The 18,651-nt window shown below is 53.6% G+C and overlaps 2 protein-coding genes across 2 annotated transcripts; both read right to left on the bottom strand.

Annotated features, from left to right (window-relative positions):
• Positions 1–364: 364 nt before the first annotated feature.
• Positions 365–3,917, bottom strand: LOC133231502 (CMRF35-like molecule 6). Its single transcript, XM_061389893.1, has 6 exons — positions 3,857–3,917; positions 3,305–3,462; positions 3,045–3,237; positions 2,714–2,856; positions 2,019–2,206; positions 365–534 (listed from the first exon to the last, which is right to left on the bottom strand). Exons 1-6 carry the CDS (start codon positions 3,915–3,917, stop codon positions 387–389), a joined length of 891 nt encoding a protein of 296 aa, XP_061245877.1. The 3' UTR covers positions 365–386.
• Positions 3,918–7,136: 3,219 nt separating this feature from the next.
• LOC133231501 (CMRF35-like molecule 6) lies at positions 7,137–12,975 on the bottom strand. The gene is made up of 3 exons (XM_061389892.1): positions 10,467–12,975; positions 8,601–8,724; positions 7,137–7,284 (listed from the first exon to the last, which is right to left on the bottom strand). Exons 1-3 carry the CDS (start codon positions 10,864–10,866, stop codon positions 7,137–7,139), a joined length of 672 nt encoding a protein of 223 aa, XP_061245876.1. The 5' UTR covers positions 10,867–12,975.
• Between the last annotated feature and the right edge of the window lie 5,676 nt (positions 12,976–18,651).

Here is an 18,651-nt window from a genome sequence, read left to right as displayed (position 1 = left end):
CGAGCCCTGTGGAAGGTGAGGGATTGTGGTAGCACAGATGGTGGGGGAGACCATGGAACTGCCCGGATCCACCAAAACAGATCCAAAGGAAAGCTTGCACACTCCTGGGGATGAAGACTTCAGGGAGAGCGCCCGAGAGATCCATACATGAGCGATGCTCTGTGAGTTAACCCGAAGGTATGTCCTCAACGTTGATCTGTAGTTACAGTTCAGAAGAACCTATTGAGTAGGTTACATTTAGGATGTATGAGAACCATGTTCTAGGAAAAAAGTTACAAAGAAGTTCTGAGAGAGAGGTGGAGTGTGATACAGGACAGCTGAGCAGAGGGTCATTTCCATCCAGCGGTCAGACTGCATCATCGAAGAGGACTCGATGAACATGGGGGCTACTGGTTCTCGTAAATGGACTGCCTCCGCCGGTCCGCAGAGCTCCTCAGAGGCCTGTGGACCCAGAGGACAGCACCGAGCATGCCCAGGAGCAGGGGCACCTTCAGGAAGACCAGGAGCAGGCAGTGGGCGCTGCCCAGCAGGGGCCTGTGGGGGACATGGGGACAGACAGGGAGCAGCATCCTTAGTGGGGACCCTGGTCCCTCAGTCCCTCCCCACCCCCGTCCCTGTGCCTTGAGTCCAGGACCATCCACGTAAGCATCATCCCCGGACAGGCAGCCCACCCTAAAGCCCTCTGCTCGCATGTCTCTGCTTATTAATAGCCCTGGGAATTAGGACTGTGAGCATGAGGGTGGACGGGGCCGTGAGAATCACGGGAGGGAGACCAGGGATCCTGGAGGGATCTAGGCAGAAGAAGGATTTTTTCCAAGGCCCTCCATGTGTGGGGTTAGCCTTTCCAGGGTATAGTAATCAGTAGTAGGCTTTTTTTGTGTGATGTCTGCTCTCCTGTAAACAGATTTCCCAAAAAGAAAGGGACTGTTTTATTCACAGGGAGAAACTGGTACCAGTGTGATACCTCCAAAGACCTAAGGTCTAAGAGACGTGGGTTCAATCCCTAGGTCAGGAAGATCCTCTGAAGTAAGAACCTGCACCCACTCCAGTATTCTTGCGTGGAGGAGTCCATGGGCAGAGAAGCCTGCTAGTCTACGGTCCATGGAATCGCAAAGTATTGGACGTGACTTAGCATCTATGACGTATCTCCAAAGGTCAACACTTAAAAGTCTCTGTAATACTCTAATAATCATGGCTCATAGATGTTGGTGTTCAGCAGAAACCAATACAATTCTGTAAAACAATTACCCTCAATAAAAAAATAAATTAATTTTTTAAAGTTGTGATATACTCTATTCTTTATAATCTAATATAAAATAAAAATTAAATTTAGAAAAGTTTTATGGTGAAAAGTCAAAGTGAAAAAAAAAAGTGCATGGTAGTTGATGGATGAATAAATGACCGCCTTAGTTCTCCCCACCCTCTGACCCTGGGGCCTTCAACAGGAGATCACCAATGACGAGGGCTGGGGGGAGGCAGGGGACAGAGTGCAGCAGCCACCAATGCCCAGGGAACCTGCTTCCTCCCTGCCCTGGGCCGGGGTCCTGAAGGCTCCTTCTGTGGGACATTTGCACTCACTTTTCTCACTTCCTGGAGCCCTGAATGCCAGGCTCCCAAGATCCTGCAGGTCTCCCCTCAAATGATTCAGCCAGGCGTCCCTGCTTATCATGTATTAAATAGCAAATCTAATCACCTTCCCACACACACTCTCACCGAACCCCAGCGGCTGGTATCTCTCCATAGTACTCATCACAAACCACCATATTTACATAGGAACTCTGTGTGGACTGGTCCAGGGCGTGACTTGCCCCTTACAGCACAACTCTCATCGGAGCCGGATCCTGCCTGGCTGGTCTTACTGCATCCACGGCAGAGCCCCAGGCACGTAGTGGGACCTTCACAGTCCGGTGTGGGAATAAACGAGGGGCCCGGAGACAGAAGACCCAAATCCCCGACCTGTCCCCTCACCCAGAGGAGAAACCACCCAGGTGCCAATGTCCCGGGACGTGGCCCCTTACCGAGGAGGTTGGCCGGGGTCGGGGGTCTCCTGAGCAGATGCGGTGCTCCAGGTGGGCACTGGCAGGGTCGTGGGAGAGCCTGGGGAGCCCGTGGACCTCTCGGGGCCGCTGGCTGTAGCAGGGGTGCAGGCAAAGCAGAAGACAGGCCCCGTGTCCTTCCCCGCGTCCCACACTCTGTCCCTGTGTGGCTGTGACTCACACAGTCAAGGTCACTCAGGCCATCTGGTCAGATGTGCGTGTCCACCGCTCCCCATGGCCTCACCCAGGCCTGGCCAGTCCCTGGGCCCCCCTCCCCCCACCCCTCCAGATGCACCCTGGGCAGGTGAGCACGGTCAATGCCAAGTGGAAAGCAAGAGGGACAGAGAGGGTCAGCCTGGCAGGGCATGGTGAGTCCAAGAAGGACAGAGTAGGGGTTCCTTTTTGTGCTTTCCTTGGGGTTACAAGAGAAACCCCAGAGCCCTAGGAGGTCCTTCCAGGACACTGTAGGGTCACTGGTGGCCTCTGGCCCAGCACAAGGGCAGGGTATGTATTGGAAGCTGGATCGTGGTCGAGAAGCCCGGTGCAGATGCAGGCTCTGGAGCTGGTCCCACCCCTGGGCTCAGGGATGGGCCCGTCTCAGGTCCTCAGGGCCCCAGGGTCAAGGCCAGCCTGTATGCAATGGGGCCTTATGAGAGTGCGCCCCCCATAGGCAGGACCCTGCACAGGCCAGAAAGGGACACGGGCCCCTTGAGAGTGGACATGCCCTTGTGAGGAGAGCAGGCAGCCTGGACCCAGAGCAGGAAGCCCACCAGCCCGTGAAGCAGGAAGATGCCCACCTTGACGGTGTCCATGTGTAGCTCTAGGGTGGCCCCGTTCACAGACAGAGATGTGGGTGTGTGCAAACAAACGTGGGCCCAAGACACCACCCATAGCCAGGCTCACCGCCCAACCCCCTCCCGGTCATCCTGGCCCAGCCTTTCTGTCCCACTTCCTTCCTGAGGTCCGGGTGACCAGCCTGGTGCTGGAGTGAAGGTGGAGGATGCTCACCTCGGGTCACAGACACCTCCACCTCGAACATGCGGTCAAGTGTTAATGGAACATCAATCCCACACCGGTACGGTCCCGCATCCCCCTCTCTGAGGTTCTCCAAAGTCACTGTGAAGGTGAGGTTTGCAGGATGGTCTCTGATGGACAGGCGGCCCCTCCTCACTTCTCTCTCTGACTCTGTCGTCTCCACCGTCTTCCTCAATAACACACATGGGTGTTTGCACCAGTATTTGGTATTGTTTATGAATTCCTCCCGGTACTGACACTCCACTCTCAGCGATCCCCCCACGATGCCCGTCACTCTGCGGGGGCCGCTCAGAGACAAACAGCCTGGAAAACACAACCGGGTCCAGCTCTCCATCAGGTGGGCCTGGGTGAGAAGATCCCTGGATGCGGGTCCCTGAAGGGCCCGTGGGGTCTGGAGGAGGCCAAGGCAGAAAGGGAGCCTTCCTCAGACCCAGGGGAAGAAGACGGGGAGGAGCTCCCTCCTCACAGAGGAGAGGGTGTCCTCGGAGACAGAAGAGCCCAGGATGGGAAAACCTCCATGTGTGTGTGAGTGTGTGTGTGTGTGTGTGTGTGTGTGTGTGTGGTGCCCCAAGAGGTCATCCCTGACTGTGACCGTTGAGGTGTGACCATCACAGGCATCCCCTCCCACCAGCACAGTGGACCAGGGTCACCTGCTTAGCACCCTGAACCCTCCTGCTCGCTGCTGAAACAGGTGGCAGCCCCTTCTAGAAACTTCTCCCCTCTCCCCCTGCTCACCCAGCTCCAGCCCTGCCCCTCCCCTTCACAGGAAGGGCTGAGCCACTCACCTGGGAGCTGGAGCAGCAGCAGAGATGAAGGCAGCCACCCAGCCCTGACCCTCGGGGTCATTTCCCCAGAAGGGATGCCACCTGCAGCAGGGCCAGGCCCTGGGCAGGGACAAAATCAAACCTCCTCAGAGGAGTCCCTCCCAGTACCCACTTCTGCTCCTCTGGGCCTCTCTGCTTCCTGGTCCAGTCCCGGGTCAGGTCAGATGGTCCAGGGGTCAGGAGGCAAGAAGTTTAGGGGGAGGGGAACACAGCTGGTCCGGGGCAAGGACCCGCTGACCTCAGCTCCTCTCAGTCCTCCCCTCGATCCGGGAGGCTGACCCTCCTCGTCCAACCCACAGCAAATCTTCTCTCAGTCTCACACGCCCATCCACAGAGCAGGAACAAGCTGGGTTCCTCTTCCGTGGCACATCCCCGCCCTCTGCAATGCATCATTTCGTTGTGGTCAGGATGGGAAGTCCGAGGGTGGATGTCATGCTCATCCATCCTCCCCAGTCCTGGCGGCGACCAGGGGGTCACTGTCTCCCCACCTGCAGCTCTAGGCGACCACAAGACTCTGCCCCCACAGAACCCCAAATCCTCTTCCTTCCCCGGCAATTCTGCACTGTGACCCCAGGCAACTTCCTACGTCCCACCTTGGCTCTGGTTTCCCCTCAGGGTACACATCACTCAGGCTGTGGCTTCCCCCCTCTTGGGCCCCTAGCTGCCCACATCACACACAAAACAGCGGTTCCCAAGCCTCCAAGAACCCTTCTTCATGCTCCGCCTCTGGGCAGAGTCTACTCCCCTTTGAGAAGCAGAGAGAGGCTGAAATGGAGGCCAGGGGAGAGGACTCTGGGTGGAGGGATGAGAAGCTGGGGAACTGGGGGCTGAGGGGAGCCTCCTCCCCCATCAGTGGCACAGAGCGGGTGGGCGAGGGCACGGGCTGCTGGGGCCTCTCTGGATCCACGTGATGAGCAGGGGCCTCTTGACGGTGCAGAGATGAGGGAGGGGATGACCCGCAGAGAGGAGACAGACTGCCCATCCTCACTCACAGTGGCATGCTCACATGACGTGCAGAGCCAGCAAGTCAAATCTTCCTGGGCAGTGGGACGGGGTAACGGGGGACTGCAGTCCTTCCCTCGGGTAGGTTTTTTCAGCTTCTCAAGATTGTCTCAGAAACCAGGGTCCCCCATTCCTCCCATGCGGGTCTTGACTCTCCCCAGTTCCCGGGCACGGGCAGTAGACCTGGGTCCCAGTGCGCAGCTGGAGGCATGCAGTAGAGCCGGCTCACTCTGCTTGATCGATCACCGATCACCCCCCTGACCCCTGCCCATCTCCAGATGAAGCCCCGTGTTCTGACCAGGTCTCTCCCACAGCTCATGGCAGCACGCCAAGGCCCAGAACTCAGCCACCTCTTCCTGACTCCAGCTCCACCCCCAGGCTGCCACTCTCCCCACGTTGACCCACAGCTAACACCCTTGACTCTACAGCTTCCTTGACCCTCCCAGCTTAGGTTGGTTCTCTTGTTATGTGTCCTGTTGGACCATTTGAACCCCCTCTTGGATTTATCTCCTGGGATTTGTGGCTCCCTGTGTGTCTCCATCTGGGCTGTGGCCCCACGAGTTGACGGTCCCCATCTTGCCTGAAGCCCAGTGTCTTTCCAGCATAGCCTGTGGCAATTCAGCTAAGGGATCAATGACTGACTTCTTCTCTCAGGACTCCCCTGCTCTCAGGAAACTAGGTTCTCCAATCCTGGTTTTCCTTTTTCTACTCAGGCTGGTGAACACGACTGGACCATGATCTTGGAGAACATGGCTCCAGTGGACCCTGCAAGGATCTGCCCCCTGCTCATCCCTGGATCCGCATCGAAAACGCTCCCAAGGCAGGACGTTTACACCTGCAGTCCCCTTTGCCTGAGGGATCTTCTTCCAGGCACCCACAGGGCTCACTGCATTACTTTCTTCTGGACTTGGTTAAATATCACCCTCTTCACGAGGCTGATAGGACCCATCCCTTGCTGTCTCACCAACAGCACCTCCTCTTGTCTTACGTTACTACAAGATACTCTTTAGTGTGGACCTGGACATCTGCATGTCTGCATACCTGGCTATTGTGCCTGTTTTCTCTCTGTCCACCAACTGGAATGTGAGCACCAAAAGCTGGGCTCTGTCTTCTGTTTAATCATGGTTGGAAGCAACGCCTAGGTTAGTGGTTACTACTTTGGTCCTCTCCCCATATATTTGCTGCATGAAAAGTGGCTGCAAGTTCCCAGGTCCTGGCCGCTTCAGATGGATGAGTGAAGATGATAGCCTGCCTCTCAGAGATCTTTGCTGCCGGCAAGTTCATCACGATGCAGTTTGAACCGAAAGTGTGGGCAGCCTACCCACACTTGCCTCTACAAGTCGTGGAGACTAAGCTATTGACTAGAAGACTCACTCATGGCCCCTCAATCGATTTAAAACCTTGAACCAGGTCTACCACCATGGACCTTGAATGATGGGGTGAGGGTGGGGCTTGAGTTACCTTTGAACAGGAGGAAGGAAGGATTCTGTGATGGTTGCATAAATTTTGTACTGTTATTCTTCTACCAGCCATCCGCAAAGGACCTAAACACACTAACCAGTTTGACTGGGCATGGGGAGGGGAATAAGCTGATTTTCCAGGCAATGGTGGATTCTGTTCTGAATTCACACCAATTGGAGAAACCCAACATGGCCCTTTGGTCCATTAGACAGGACAGTGGGGTGTGGAGGTTCGTGCAGAATGGAGTTTGGATTCAGGTCCCATGCATGCTGGCCCCCTGGACCATCCAATCTCTGCATTGCTATTTATTTCCTGAGCTTCAGAATGCATACTTAAATAGACACACTCAGCAACTGGAAGATTCCCCACGATGGATCCGAGACCTGTGCAGGGTGGGTGATTATGGTAGCTCGGATCATGTGGGAAACCATGGAACTGCCTGGATCCATCAAAACAGACCCAAAAGCAAGATTCCCACACTCCTGGGGTTTGAAGACTGCAGAGAGAGCGCCTGAGAGTTCAGTGCATGAATGATGCTCCGCGGATGAGCTGGAAGCTCTGTACTCGATATTGATCTGTGGGTAGTTCAGAAGCACCTATTGAGGAGGTACGCTTTTGGTTTTAGAGAATCATGGGCAAGGAAAGAAAGCTGCAAGGAAATCCACAAACACAGTATTCTGAAAGAGAGGTAGAGGGTGATACAGGACAGACGGACAGAAGGTCACTTCCATCCAGTGGTCCGACTGCATCATCGAAGAGGACACGATGAACATGGGGGCTACCAGTTCTCGTAAATGGACTGACTCTGCCTGTCCGCAGAGCTCCTCAGAGGCCTGTTGACCCAGAGGGCAGCACCCAGCATGCCCAGGAGCAGGGGTACCTTCAGGAAGACCAGGAGCAGGAAGTGGGCGCTGCCCAGCAGGGGCCTGTGGAGGACACGGGGACGGAGAGTGAGCAGCATCCTCGGGGAGGCCCTGGTGTCTCCACCTTGCTTGCCCCGCGTCCACATTGCCCCCACAGATTCTGTGGCTACAAGAATCTATACAAGGATCAACCCGACACAGAGCAGCCTCACCTGAAGGACTTCTGGACCCTGATCTCAAGAATTGCCCCTGAGACTTAGGACTGTGGACATAAGGGTGGATGCCGCCATGAGAATCATGTGAGGGAGACTGGAGATCCAAGGGGGACCTGAGCATTAGGAGGATTTCTATTTGTGCCCTCCTCATGGGGGCTTCCCCAGCAGCTCAGAGGGTAGAGAATCTGCCTACGATGCAGGAAAGACCCAGGTTCGATCCCTGGCTCAGGAAGATCCCCTCAATAAGAGAATGGATACCCACTCCAGTATTCCTGCCTGGAGAATCCCATGGACAGAGGAACCTGGTGGGCTACAGTCCGTGGGGGTCGCAAAGAGTCAGACAGGACTGAAACAACTAACACGCTCTTCAGGTGGGGTTTTGCAGTCTAGGGTACAGAACCCAACACTGGGGAGACTTGGTTGATGTCTGTTAGCCAATAGAGCACAGCCGCCTTGAGTGCAGGGACTGTTCTGTCTTATTCAGTGAGCAGCCGGGACCTGCCCAGGGTCTCCAAAGCTCCAGTCCTTCAAAGTCCTTGGCTGATGAAAGAGTGAGCCCCTCAGCTCTGCACCCTCAGAGGCCAGGGCTTTTCAGGAAGATGATACAGATGACCAGGGCTCCAGGGGACAGAGGGGTCACCAACGCCCAGAGCGTCTGTTCCTGCCCTGCCCTGGGCTGGGGGCCTTTTGTTCAGCCTGCCCCTCCTTGTGCCTGGTGCCTCATTTCTGAGGATCCCGGCATGCCTGGCTCCCAGATCCTGCAGGCCTCCATTCAAGCGTCTGTAATCAATTAGGGGCCCTCTCATCATTGTGTTTTAACCAGCAAACTCCACCAGCCTCCCACACATGCTGGCCCCTCCACAGGTGGCATTTTCCTCCAAGCACTCATCAGTAGATGGTGTATTTACACAACCGACGTGCCGATCTGCTCACCGTGTGAATCGCCGCTTAGAACGCGGCTCTGTCAGGGCAGGACTGTGTCTGTGTGCTTTGCTGCTGGATCCCAAGTCAACGAGAGCTCCAGGCACTTAGTAGGACCTTTACTGCTTGTTACAGAATTTGTTGAATAAGTTAGGGTCCTTGGTGAAGGGAGACTTGCCTATTACTCCCTGGTCTCACCTAGAAATCACCCAGGTGAGATGTCCTGGGATGGGGGTCCCTTACCGATGCGCTTGGCTGGGATCAGGGGCCTCCTGCCCGGACACGGCGCTCCAGGTGGGCACTGCCAAGGTAGTGGGAGACTCCGGGGTGCTTGTGGACCTCTTGGGGCTGGTGGTTGTCATAGAGACTGAGGGAGAAACACAAGTCAGGCCCCGTTTCCCCCCTGGGTGCCCGCCTCTGTCCCAGTGTGGTTCTGACTCCCAGTCAAAGTCACTCACAACATCTGGATGGACGTGCTGTGTCCACCACCCTCACGGGCACACCCAGGCCTGACCAACTCCCTGGGCCCCCCTCCCTGCCCCTCTCCAGATGCCCCCTGGCCAGGTGGGCACTGTCAGAGGCATATGGCCCTGCTCCCCGGGGGATCTGAGAGTGTGGAGAGGGCACTTGGCTCCAGGTCACCCCCAGGCACAGCCACACCTCTGTCCTCCTGGCCCACCCTGCCAGGGGACAAACGGGGTGACACGTATTGTTTTGGGATTAACACACAGGGACGGGGCAGACAGTGCCGGGCAAGGGGAGTGGCTGGAGCGAAGCTCAGATGCAAAGTCCTGCAGCTGAGCCTGAGCTGAGTCAGGAGACCCCATGTCATCTGTCAGCCAGGCCCAGGGCCCCAGGCAGTCCTCTCCATGGGAGGGCGTGACCAGAAAGATCTAGAGAGATATCAACCTGGTGGACCCCGTGAAATGTGGCCTCTCCTGAGGTAAGTGGACAGAGCCCTTCCCCAACACACCCCGCGGAGCCAGTAACTCTCGGTTCCTTTCTTGTAAACAGAAACATACAAAGGAAACCTCCCTCGTGAGAGAGAAGCAGCGACCAACAGGAAGAAACTCAGGTTACCCGGGCACAACCTCAGAACAAGAAGTCAAGGGGAGAAAGCGAATATATGGACACAGTATCGTGACTGGGTCCTTAGGAAACCAGAGCAGCCTTCTGTTAAAGACTTACTGGGGCTTCCCTGGCAGTCCAGTGGCAGAGAATCTGCCTTCCAATGCAGGGGACGTGGGTCCGATCCTTGTCGGGGAAGATCCCACACACCACTAGGCATGAACAACGACTGAGCCCAGGCTCTAGAGCCCGTCCTCCGCAGCAGGAGAAGCCACCGCAGTGAGAAGCCCGAGCGCCACGGCAAAGAGCAGGCCCTGCTTGATGCAACCAGAGAAGGCCCGCGTGCAGCAACCAAGACCCAGCACAGCCAAAGAGAAAGAAAGAAAAATGTAAAGATTCATTTGCAGCATGTGGCGGTCCGCTGAGGGCCACAACACCTCCTAAGAGCCCTGTTCCTCATCCTTCTCTGCCCAACGGGCTCCTCTGGGTTTCCTCCTCGGGTGCCAGGTGCCGGAGGAAGAGGGTTAGGCAAGATCAGGCTGGAGGCGGGAGGGGTCTCCAAAGCATCCAGAGCCCCACGTGGGCTCCGGGACTCCGCCTCCCCCCTCTCGCGGCTGCTGCAGACCCCCAGGACCACCACCTCGAGGCTGGGGCCCCAGGAGCCCTCCACGACACTGCAGTGCCCCCTGCTGGCCCTGCTGGTCCCCGCCCCATAGGGCTGGCCAGAGAAGTCCAGGAAGAGACACAGGGTCACCTTCAGAGTGGACCTGACCCTTGTGAAGACGGCAAGGCAGCAGGCCCCCAGATTCAGGGCGTCTCCCCCTCCCTTTCCACCCAGGAGAGCTTCAGGTGTGAGGGTGTGTCAGGGGTGGACACAGAGAGGGTCTCAAAGAACCAGAGGTGGACGTGTGCTGTGTGCCTGCCGACCACTCAGAGCCTGGGTCCTGATCACTGACCCTCGACACCCTCTGCTCCAGGTCCTTCCTGAGGGTCAGGGTCCTAGGTACGTCAGCAGCCCTAGAGCTGGCGTCTCAGGCTCACCTGGGATCACAGACACCTCCACCTGGAAGGTGGGGTCACGTGAAAGTGGCACATAGATCCCACATCCGTACGTTCCCGCATCCTCCTCTCTGAGGCTCTCCAAGGTCACTGTGAAGGTGAGGCTTGCAGGACGGTCTCTGATGGACACGCGGCCCCTCCTCACTTCTCTCTCTGACTCTCTGGTCTCCACAATCTTCCACGGTGACACACACGGGTGTTTGCACCAGTATTTGATGTCGTCCACGAATGCCTCCTGGTACTGACACTCCACGCTCATGGATCCCCCCACGATGCCTGTCACGCTTCGGGGGCCACTCAGGGACAAACAGCCTGTAAAACACAACCGAGCCCAGCTCCATCGAGTGAGTCTGGGTTTGGGGAGCCCTGGATGCAGGTCCATCGAGGGCCCGTGGGGTCTGGAGGAGGCCAAGGCAGGAGGCAGGCCCTTCCTCAGGCCCAGGTGTGGAAGAATGGGGAAGGAGGTCCCTCCTCACAGAGGAGAGGGTTCCGTGGAGACAGAAAACTCAGGGTGTGTGTGCGTGTGTATGTGAGTATGTGTGTGTGTGTGTGTGGTGCCCCAAGAGGTCATCTCTGACTGTGACTGTTGAGGTTTGACCCTCACAGGCGCCCCCTCCCACCAGCACAGTGGACCAGGCTCACCTGCTTCGCACCCTGAACCCTCCTGCTCGCTGCTGAGACAGGTGGCAGCCCTTCTGGAACCTTTTCCCCATCCCCCGCTGCTGGCTCCCCACTCACCCAGCTCCAGCCCTGCCCCTCCCCTCCCCCAGGAGGGGCTGACCACCTACCTGGGAGCTGGAGCAGCAGCAGAGCTGAAGGCAGCCACCCAGCCCTGCCCCTCGGGGTCATTTCCCCAGCAGGGATGTCACCTGAAGCAGCGCCAGGCCCCAGGCAGGGACAGGGTCAGGCCTCCTCAGGGGATTCCCTCCCGATGCCCACTTCTGCTCCTCTGGGCCTCTCTGCTCCTGGTCCAGCCCTGTCCCTGGTCTCCACAGTCCTCCTGGCAGCCAGTACTGAGCCGCGTGCAGAAATCTCGGGGTGAGGAGCAGAAGGGCCGTGCAACGCCAGCCGGTGACCCCCGGCTTCTCTCAGTATCGTGACTGGACGTCCGCGGTCACCTTCCGAGGATGAGCGGCCCACTCTGCTCAGCCCACAGCTGCCCCTGTGGGTCTCATGCGCGCCCCCCAACACCTGGGCCACGCTGGGCTCTTTCTCCGAGGTGCGTCCCACCCTTGGTGATACATCATTTCCTCTGTGGTCAGGGTGGATGGCTCCGGGGCAGGTGCCAGTTTCCTCCATCCTCCCTGGCCTGGGTGGTGACCACAGTGGGTCTGTGTCCTGCCAACCTGCAGACCCAGGCACCCGTGAGAGCGTGCTTCCAGAAGGTCCTGTCTTGGGTCCAAGAGCAAGTCCCACAGCCCATGGCTTCCCTCCCAGTGTGTCTCCTGGATCCCTGACACAGACGGGGAGCTGCTGACCCCAACCCTCCACGTCCCTCACTTTTTACTCTTGAGAGTGGACTGCATCGTGAGCCTCAGCACAGAGAACTGAGTGTGAGCGAGGGCAGTTCAGTGGTGAAAGATGCAAAGGGGAAAGCTGGGACCCAGGGAATCTCACTCCAGCCCTTTACCCTCCACCCAACGGCGTGGAGGGGGCGGCTGTATAATATGGGGGCGGTCTGCCCGAAGACACCCGAGCTGGCCTCTCTTTAAGTTCGCAGTGATGAGCAGAGATGCAGAGAGAGGGGTGGTCCTTCCCAGGAGGTGGGCAGGCAGGTCTGTCCTCACTCAGAGTGACTCGTCCTCATGACGTCATGGTTTAGGGTCGGTTTCCCCTGGGATTGACAGGCAGGTCGGCCCAGGTGCAGGGTCATCTCACCCACCTTATGCGTTTCTCCACCTTTTCCTGCAAAAGCCAGGTCTACTGATTTCCTCCTAAACACTCTCTTCCCAGATCTGTCCCTCTTCTAGACTGCCTTATCAAGATCAGAGGCCACAATAATCCTGGAACCCAAATCCTGTAGTCTTGGATTTCTCTAACTCTCCCTCTTTCTCCCTCCTCTCCCTCTGGCATTACAATAGCCCTCTCTCCCGACAACACTGTGATTACAGCTGTCTCCATCTCAATCCTCCTGTGCCCTTCCTGTTTGCATGCTCTACCTCGATAAGAGAATTTAAGCACCAGTTTAGAAAGAACAAAATAGTGTTGTGTGCAGCAATATGAACGGACCCGGAGGATGTCACACTGAGTGAAGTAAGTCAGGGAAAGACAAATATCATGTATCATACATGGAGTCCAGTTGTTTTTTTAAATGATATAAATAAACTATTTACGAAACAGAATCAGACTCACAGGTTTCAGAAACAAACTTACGGTGTACCAAAGGAGAAATGTGGGTGGGGGTAGGGATACGTTAGGGGTTTGAGCTTAACAAACACATAATACTCTACGTAAAATAGATAGCCAACAAGGATTTACTGTGTAAAACAGGGAACTCTGCTCAGCATACTATAATAACCTATATGGGAAAAGGATCTGAAAATGAATACATGTATGTGTGTAACTGAATCACTTTGCTGTACGCCTGAAACTAACACAACATTGTAATTAATAAACCTTTTTTGAAAGAATTTAAAAACCAAAACATGGAAATAAAAAATTAAGTAATGAACACTCATGCAAAATCAAAATGTGAAATTATGCTTTGGAAAGTTTGCTTGATTTTGGTGGGGGGGTGGAAATTGATCATTTACTGGTCTTTTTCCTGTAGTAAAGAGTATAGGGATAAACCTCACCTCTCCCCAACTACCTTTCCCACGAGTCAAAAGGTAAACAAACTGCATGTGTGTGTGTTCAGTCGCTCAGTCGTGTCTGACTCCTTGCAGCCCTCTGAACTGCAGCCCACCAGGCTCCCCTTTCCATGGGATTTCCCAGGCAAGAATACTGGAGTGGGTTGCCATTTTCTTCTCCAGGGGATCTTCCTGACCCAGGGATCGAACCCGCATCTCCTAAATGGGCAGGCAGATTCTTTACCGCTGCGGTACCCGGGAAGCCCAAGCAAACTGGCCAGAAGCATATCATAAGTGACGGTGTCAAGACCCGAACCCAGATTCCTCTGGCACAACAGCCCAAGTATCTCCTCACCATATGGTGACTCTGAAGGCGAAAGAGCCAGGGGCCAGCAAGAGGGAGAAGCACAGTCATCAGAGCCAGGAAGCAGAAGGGGAGGTTTGTTGGTCACCATCAGATCAGATCAGTCGCTCAGTTGTGTCCGACTCTTTGCGACCCCATGAATCGCAGCACGCCAGGCCTCCCTGTCCATCACCAACTCCCAGAGTTCACTCAGACTCACATCCATTGAGTCAGTGATGCCATCCAGCCATCTCATCCTCTGTCGTCCCCTTCTCCTCTTGCCCCCAATCCCTCCCAGCATCAAAGTCTTTTCCAATGAGTCAACTCTTCACATGAGGTGGCCAAAGTACTGGAGTTTCAGCTTTAGCATCATTCCTTCCAAAGAAATCCCAGGGCTGATCTCCTTCAGAATGGACTGGTTGGATCTCCTTGCTGTCCAAGGGACTCTCAAGAGTCTTCTCCAACACCACACTTCAAAAGCATCAATTCTTCAGTGCTCAGCCTTCTTCACAGTCCAACTCTCACATCCATACACGACCACAGGAAAAACCATAGCCTTGACTAGACGAACCTTTGTTGGCCACCATGGTAACCTCAATCGAGAAACCTGATCTGGACTGTTTCCTACACCTTCTCCACCCACCAAGATCTCTCCCTTCTCACTAACTTCCCCAGGGAACCTTCCTTTCCAGAAAAACATTTCTTGAGCCGAAAGCAGTTTCTGCCGGCTCCTGGCTGTGCTGATTGGTTGGAAGAATCAACACGGGCAACGGCAACAGTAATTCAGGAAATGCATCTGGTTTTCTTAGGGGTTCCTGTTGTGATGGTTAATTTTATGCATCAACCCGCCTGGTCACAGAGCGCCCAGATTAAACAATTCTGGAGGTGTGTGTGAGGACGTTTCCCGGTGAGATTAGCGTGGGCGGGGTGGACTCAGTGAAGCAGGTTGCCCCTGCCCAATGTAGGCTGTTGTTCTAGTTCAGTCCCTAAGTTGTGTCCAGCTCTTTGCGACACCATGGACTGTAGCACGCCAGGCTCCTCTGTCCTTCACTATCTCCCAGAGTTTGCTCAGATTCATGTCCCACTGACGTGGTGAGGCCATCCAACCATCTCATCCTCTGCCACCTCCTTCTTCTTTTGCCTCCAATCTTTTCCAGCATCAGGATCTTTTCCAATGAGTAGGCTCTTCACATCAGATGACCAAAGTATTGGAGCTTCAGTGTCAGCATCAGTTCTTCCAGTGAATATTCAGAGTTGACTTCCTTTAGGATTGACTGATTGGATCTCGTTTGATCTCCCAGGGTAGGCGGGCATCCTTTAGTCGGTCCGATGAAGTTAGCCTGACAGGTGGAGGAACAAGGTATTCAGCCCTTCCTGCCTGGTTGCTTCCTATCCTTGGCACTTCTGTTTCTCAAACTTTTGACCTTGGCGTGAACTATACAGACAGCAGACGGTGGTATTCCCAGGTGAGCCAGTTCCTTATAATACATCTCTTCATATGCAAACATCCATTGTTCTGTTTCTCTAGAGAGTGTTGACCAACATAGGTGTGTATCTGGCCCTGTGGGAATTTCCTTCTTCAACTCTCAAGTCTGCACATGAAGACCTAACTCAGAAAGATTTCCTTGGAGGACTTGACAACAGGGATCCCAAACCTCTGTGAGGGAAATAAAGCTGATACTCCTGATCCACTCCCCTTCAAAGAGCAATTACGTGGCTTTAAGCTCAGGCGGTAAAGAATCCACCTGCAATGTGGGAGACCTGGGTTCGATCCCTGGTTTGGGAAGATCCCCTGGAGGAGGGCATGGCAACTCTCCTATGGAGTGACATTCCCACCCCCTCCACAGACACTCCCCGGAGCTGATGAACTGTTGTGTTTCAGTGGGCTCCTAGAGAAACATGTAGAGCAAAAAGCCTAAAGTGTCAAGTGGAGCATTAAATAGCATAGGAACCAACCACAGAGTTAATTTGATAGGGACAGAGTAAAGGGACAAAGTAGGTGATTAAATAGTCACCCCACTAGGGATTGTAAGTAGAAAATAAATGGGTGTGGGGGCAGGGGTGAAAGTGAAAGTCGCTCAGTCGTGTCCAACTCTTTGCGACCCCATGGACTATACAGTCCATGGAATTCTCCAGGTCAGAATACTGGAGTCAGTAGCCTTTCCCTTCTCCAGGGGATCTTCCCAACCGCAGGGTTCGAACCTAGGTCTCCCACATTGCAGGGGGATTCTTTACCAGCTGAGCTACAAGTCTTGTAATTTCATGATTACTCATGAAAACAGGTTTGCTTAACCACAAAACCAAGCAAGCTTGCTTAGCAACAAAACCTCCCAAAAATAAAACGATGGTGGCATGACCACATCCTGTCCAGTGAGCTCAGTAATTAATGATCTCTGCACACATAAAAAAACAATAATTTGTGGACCTAGCTTGACCATGTAGGGACAAGAAAATTCCACTACTCAACCTGGAGGAGCTGATGATGGAAGCACCACGTCTATGCAAGGAAGACAAAGTTCTCCTCCCCCTCCCTTTTCCTTTGATTATAAAACTGTAGCCCAGTTAAGTTCTCAGGCGTGGTATCTCTCAGCCACCCTTTTGTAAACCTCACAAGCATCCTATTCTAATAAATGATTTCTTATCTACCACTTTGCCCTCACTGAATTCTTTGCACTGAGACATAAAGGACTGTGGTACAGAGCTCTTTGGAGCCCGCTGGACGAAGCGCGGCCGAGAGGAGCTACCCCAAGTCCAAGGTCAAGGGCAGCGGCCGAGAGTGCCAGGCTGTGACGGCGCAGGAATGGCCAAGATGAGCTACACCGCATCCGAGGTCAGGGGGGGCAACGAGAGGAGTTACCCCGCGTTCGAGACCAGGGTCGGTGGCCGGGAGGACCAACCCCACGTCCAAGGAGCCGTGGCTGCGCGGGTGCAGGAGGGCCTAGAGGAGCTATTCCACATTGAAGGTAAGAAGGGCGGCGGTGAGGAGATACCCCTCGTCCAAGGTAAGGAGCAGTGGCTGTGCTTTGCTGGAGCAGCCGTGAAGAGATACCCCACGCCTAAGGTAAGAGAAACCCAAGTAAGACGGTAGGTGTTGCAAGAGGGCGTCAGAGGGCAGACACACTGAAACCATACTCACAGAAAACTTGTCAATCTAATCACACTAGGACCACAGCCTTGTCTAACTCAACGAAACTAAGCCATGCCCGTGGGGCCCCCAAGACAGGGGGGTCATGGTGGAGAGATCTGACAGAATGTGGTCCACTGGAGAAGGGAATGGCAAACCACTTCAGTAGTCATGCCTTGAGAACCCCATGAACAGTATGAAAAGGCAAAATGATAGGATACTGAAAAAGGAACTCCCCAGGTCAGTAGGTGCCCAATATGCTACTGGAGATCAGTGGAGAAATAACTCCAGAAAGAATTAAGGGATGGAGCCAAAGCAAGAAGAATACCCAGCTGTGGACGTGACTGGTGATAGAAGTAAGGTCCGATGCTGTAAAGAGCAATATTGCATAGGAACCTGGAATGTCAGGTCCATGAATCAAGGCAAATTGGAAGTGGTCAAACAGGAGATGGCAAGAGTGAATGTCGACATTCTAGGAATCAGTGAACTGAAATGGACTGGAATGGGTGAATTTAACTCAGATGACCATTATATCTACTACTGTGGGCAGGAATCCCTCAGAAGAAATGGAGTAGCCATCATGGTCAACAAAAGAGCCCAAAATGCAGTACTTGGATGCAATCTCAAAAACGACAGAATGATCTCTGTTCGTTTCCAAGGCAAACCATTCAATATCATAGTAATCCAAGGCTATGCCCCAACCAGTAAGGCTGAAGAAGCTGAAGTTGAACAGTTCTATGAAGACCTACAAGACCTTTTAGAACTAACACCCAAAAAAGATGTCCTTTTCATTATAGGAGACTGTAATGCAAAAGTAGGAAGTCAAGAAACACCTGGAGGAACAGGCAAATTTGGCCTTGGAATACGGAATGAAGCAGGGCAAAGCCTAATAGAGTTTTGCCAAGAAAATGCACTGGTCATAACAAACACCCTCTTCCAACAACACAAGAGAAGACTCTATACATGGACATCACCAGATGGTCAACACCGAAATCAGATTGATTATATTCTTTGCAGCCAAAGATGGAGAAGCTCTATACAGTCAGCAAAAACAAGACCAGGAGCTGAGTGTGGCTCAGATTGTGAACTCTTTATTGCCAAATTCAGACTTAAATTGAAGAAAGTAGGGAAAACCACTAGACCATTCAGGTATGACCTAAATCAAATCCCTTATGATTATACAGTGGAAGTGAGAAATAGATTTAAGGGCCTAGATCTGATAGATAGAGTGCCTGATGAACTATGGACTGAGGTTCGTGACACTGTACAGGAGACAGGGATCAAGACCATCCCCATGGAAAAGAAATGCAAAAAAGCAGTGTGGCTGTCTGGGGAGGCCCTACAAATAGCTGTGAAAAGAAGAGAAGTGAAAAGCAAAGGAGAAAAGAAAAGATATAAGCATCTGAATGCAGAATTCCAAAGAATAGCAGGAAGAGATAAGAAAGCCTTCCTCAGCGATCAATGCAAAGAAATAGAGGAAAACAACAGAATGGGAAAGACTAGAAATCTCTTCAAGAAAATTAGAGATACCAAGGGAACATTTCATGCAAAGATGGGCTCGATAAAGGACAGAAATGGTATGGACCTAACAGAAGCAGAAGATATTAAGAGATGGCAAGAATACACAGAAGAACTGTACAAAAAGATCTTCATGACCCAGATAATCACGATGGTGTGATCACTGACCTAGAGCCAGACATTCTGGAATGTGAAGTCAAGTGGGCCTTAGAAAGCATCACTACGAACAAAGCTAGTGGAGGTGATGGAATTCCAGTTGCACTATTTCAAATCCTGAAAGATGATGCTGTGAAAGTGCTGCACTAATATGCCGGCAAATTTGGAAAACTCAGCAGTGGCCACAGGACTGGAAAAGGTCAGTTTTCATTCCAATCCCAAAGAAAGGCAATGCCA

This window comes from Bos javanicus, chromosome 19 (assembly GCF_032452875.1).
Source record: "Bos javanicus breed banteng chromosome 19, ARS-OSU_banteng_1.0, whole genome shotgun sequence".
NCBI classification, from domain to species: Eukaryota; Metazoa; Chordata; class Mammalia; order Artiodactyla; family Bovidae; genus Bos; species Bos javanicus.
Note: the sequence above shows the minus strand (reverse complement) of the source record. Positions and strands in the feature narration are given on the sequence as shown.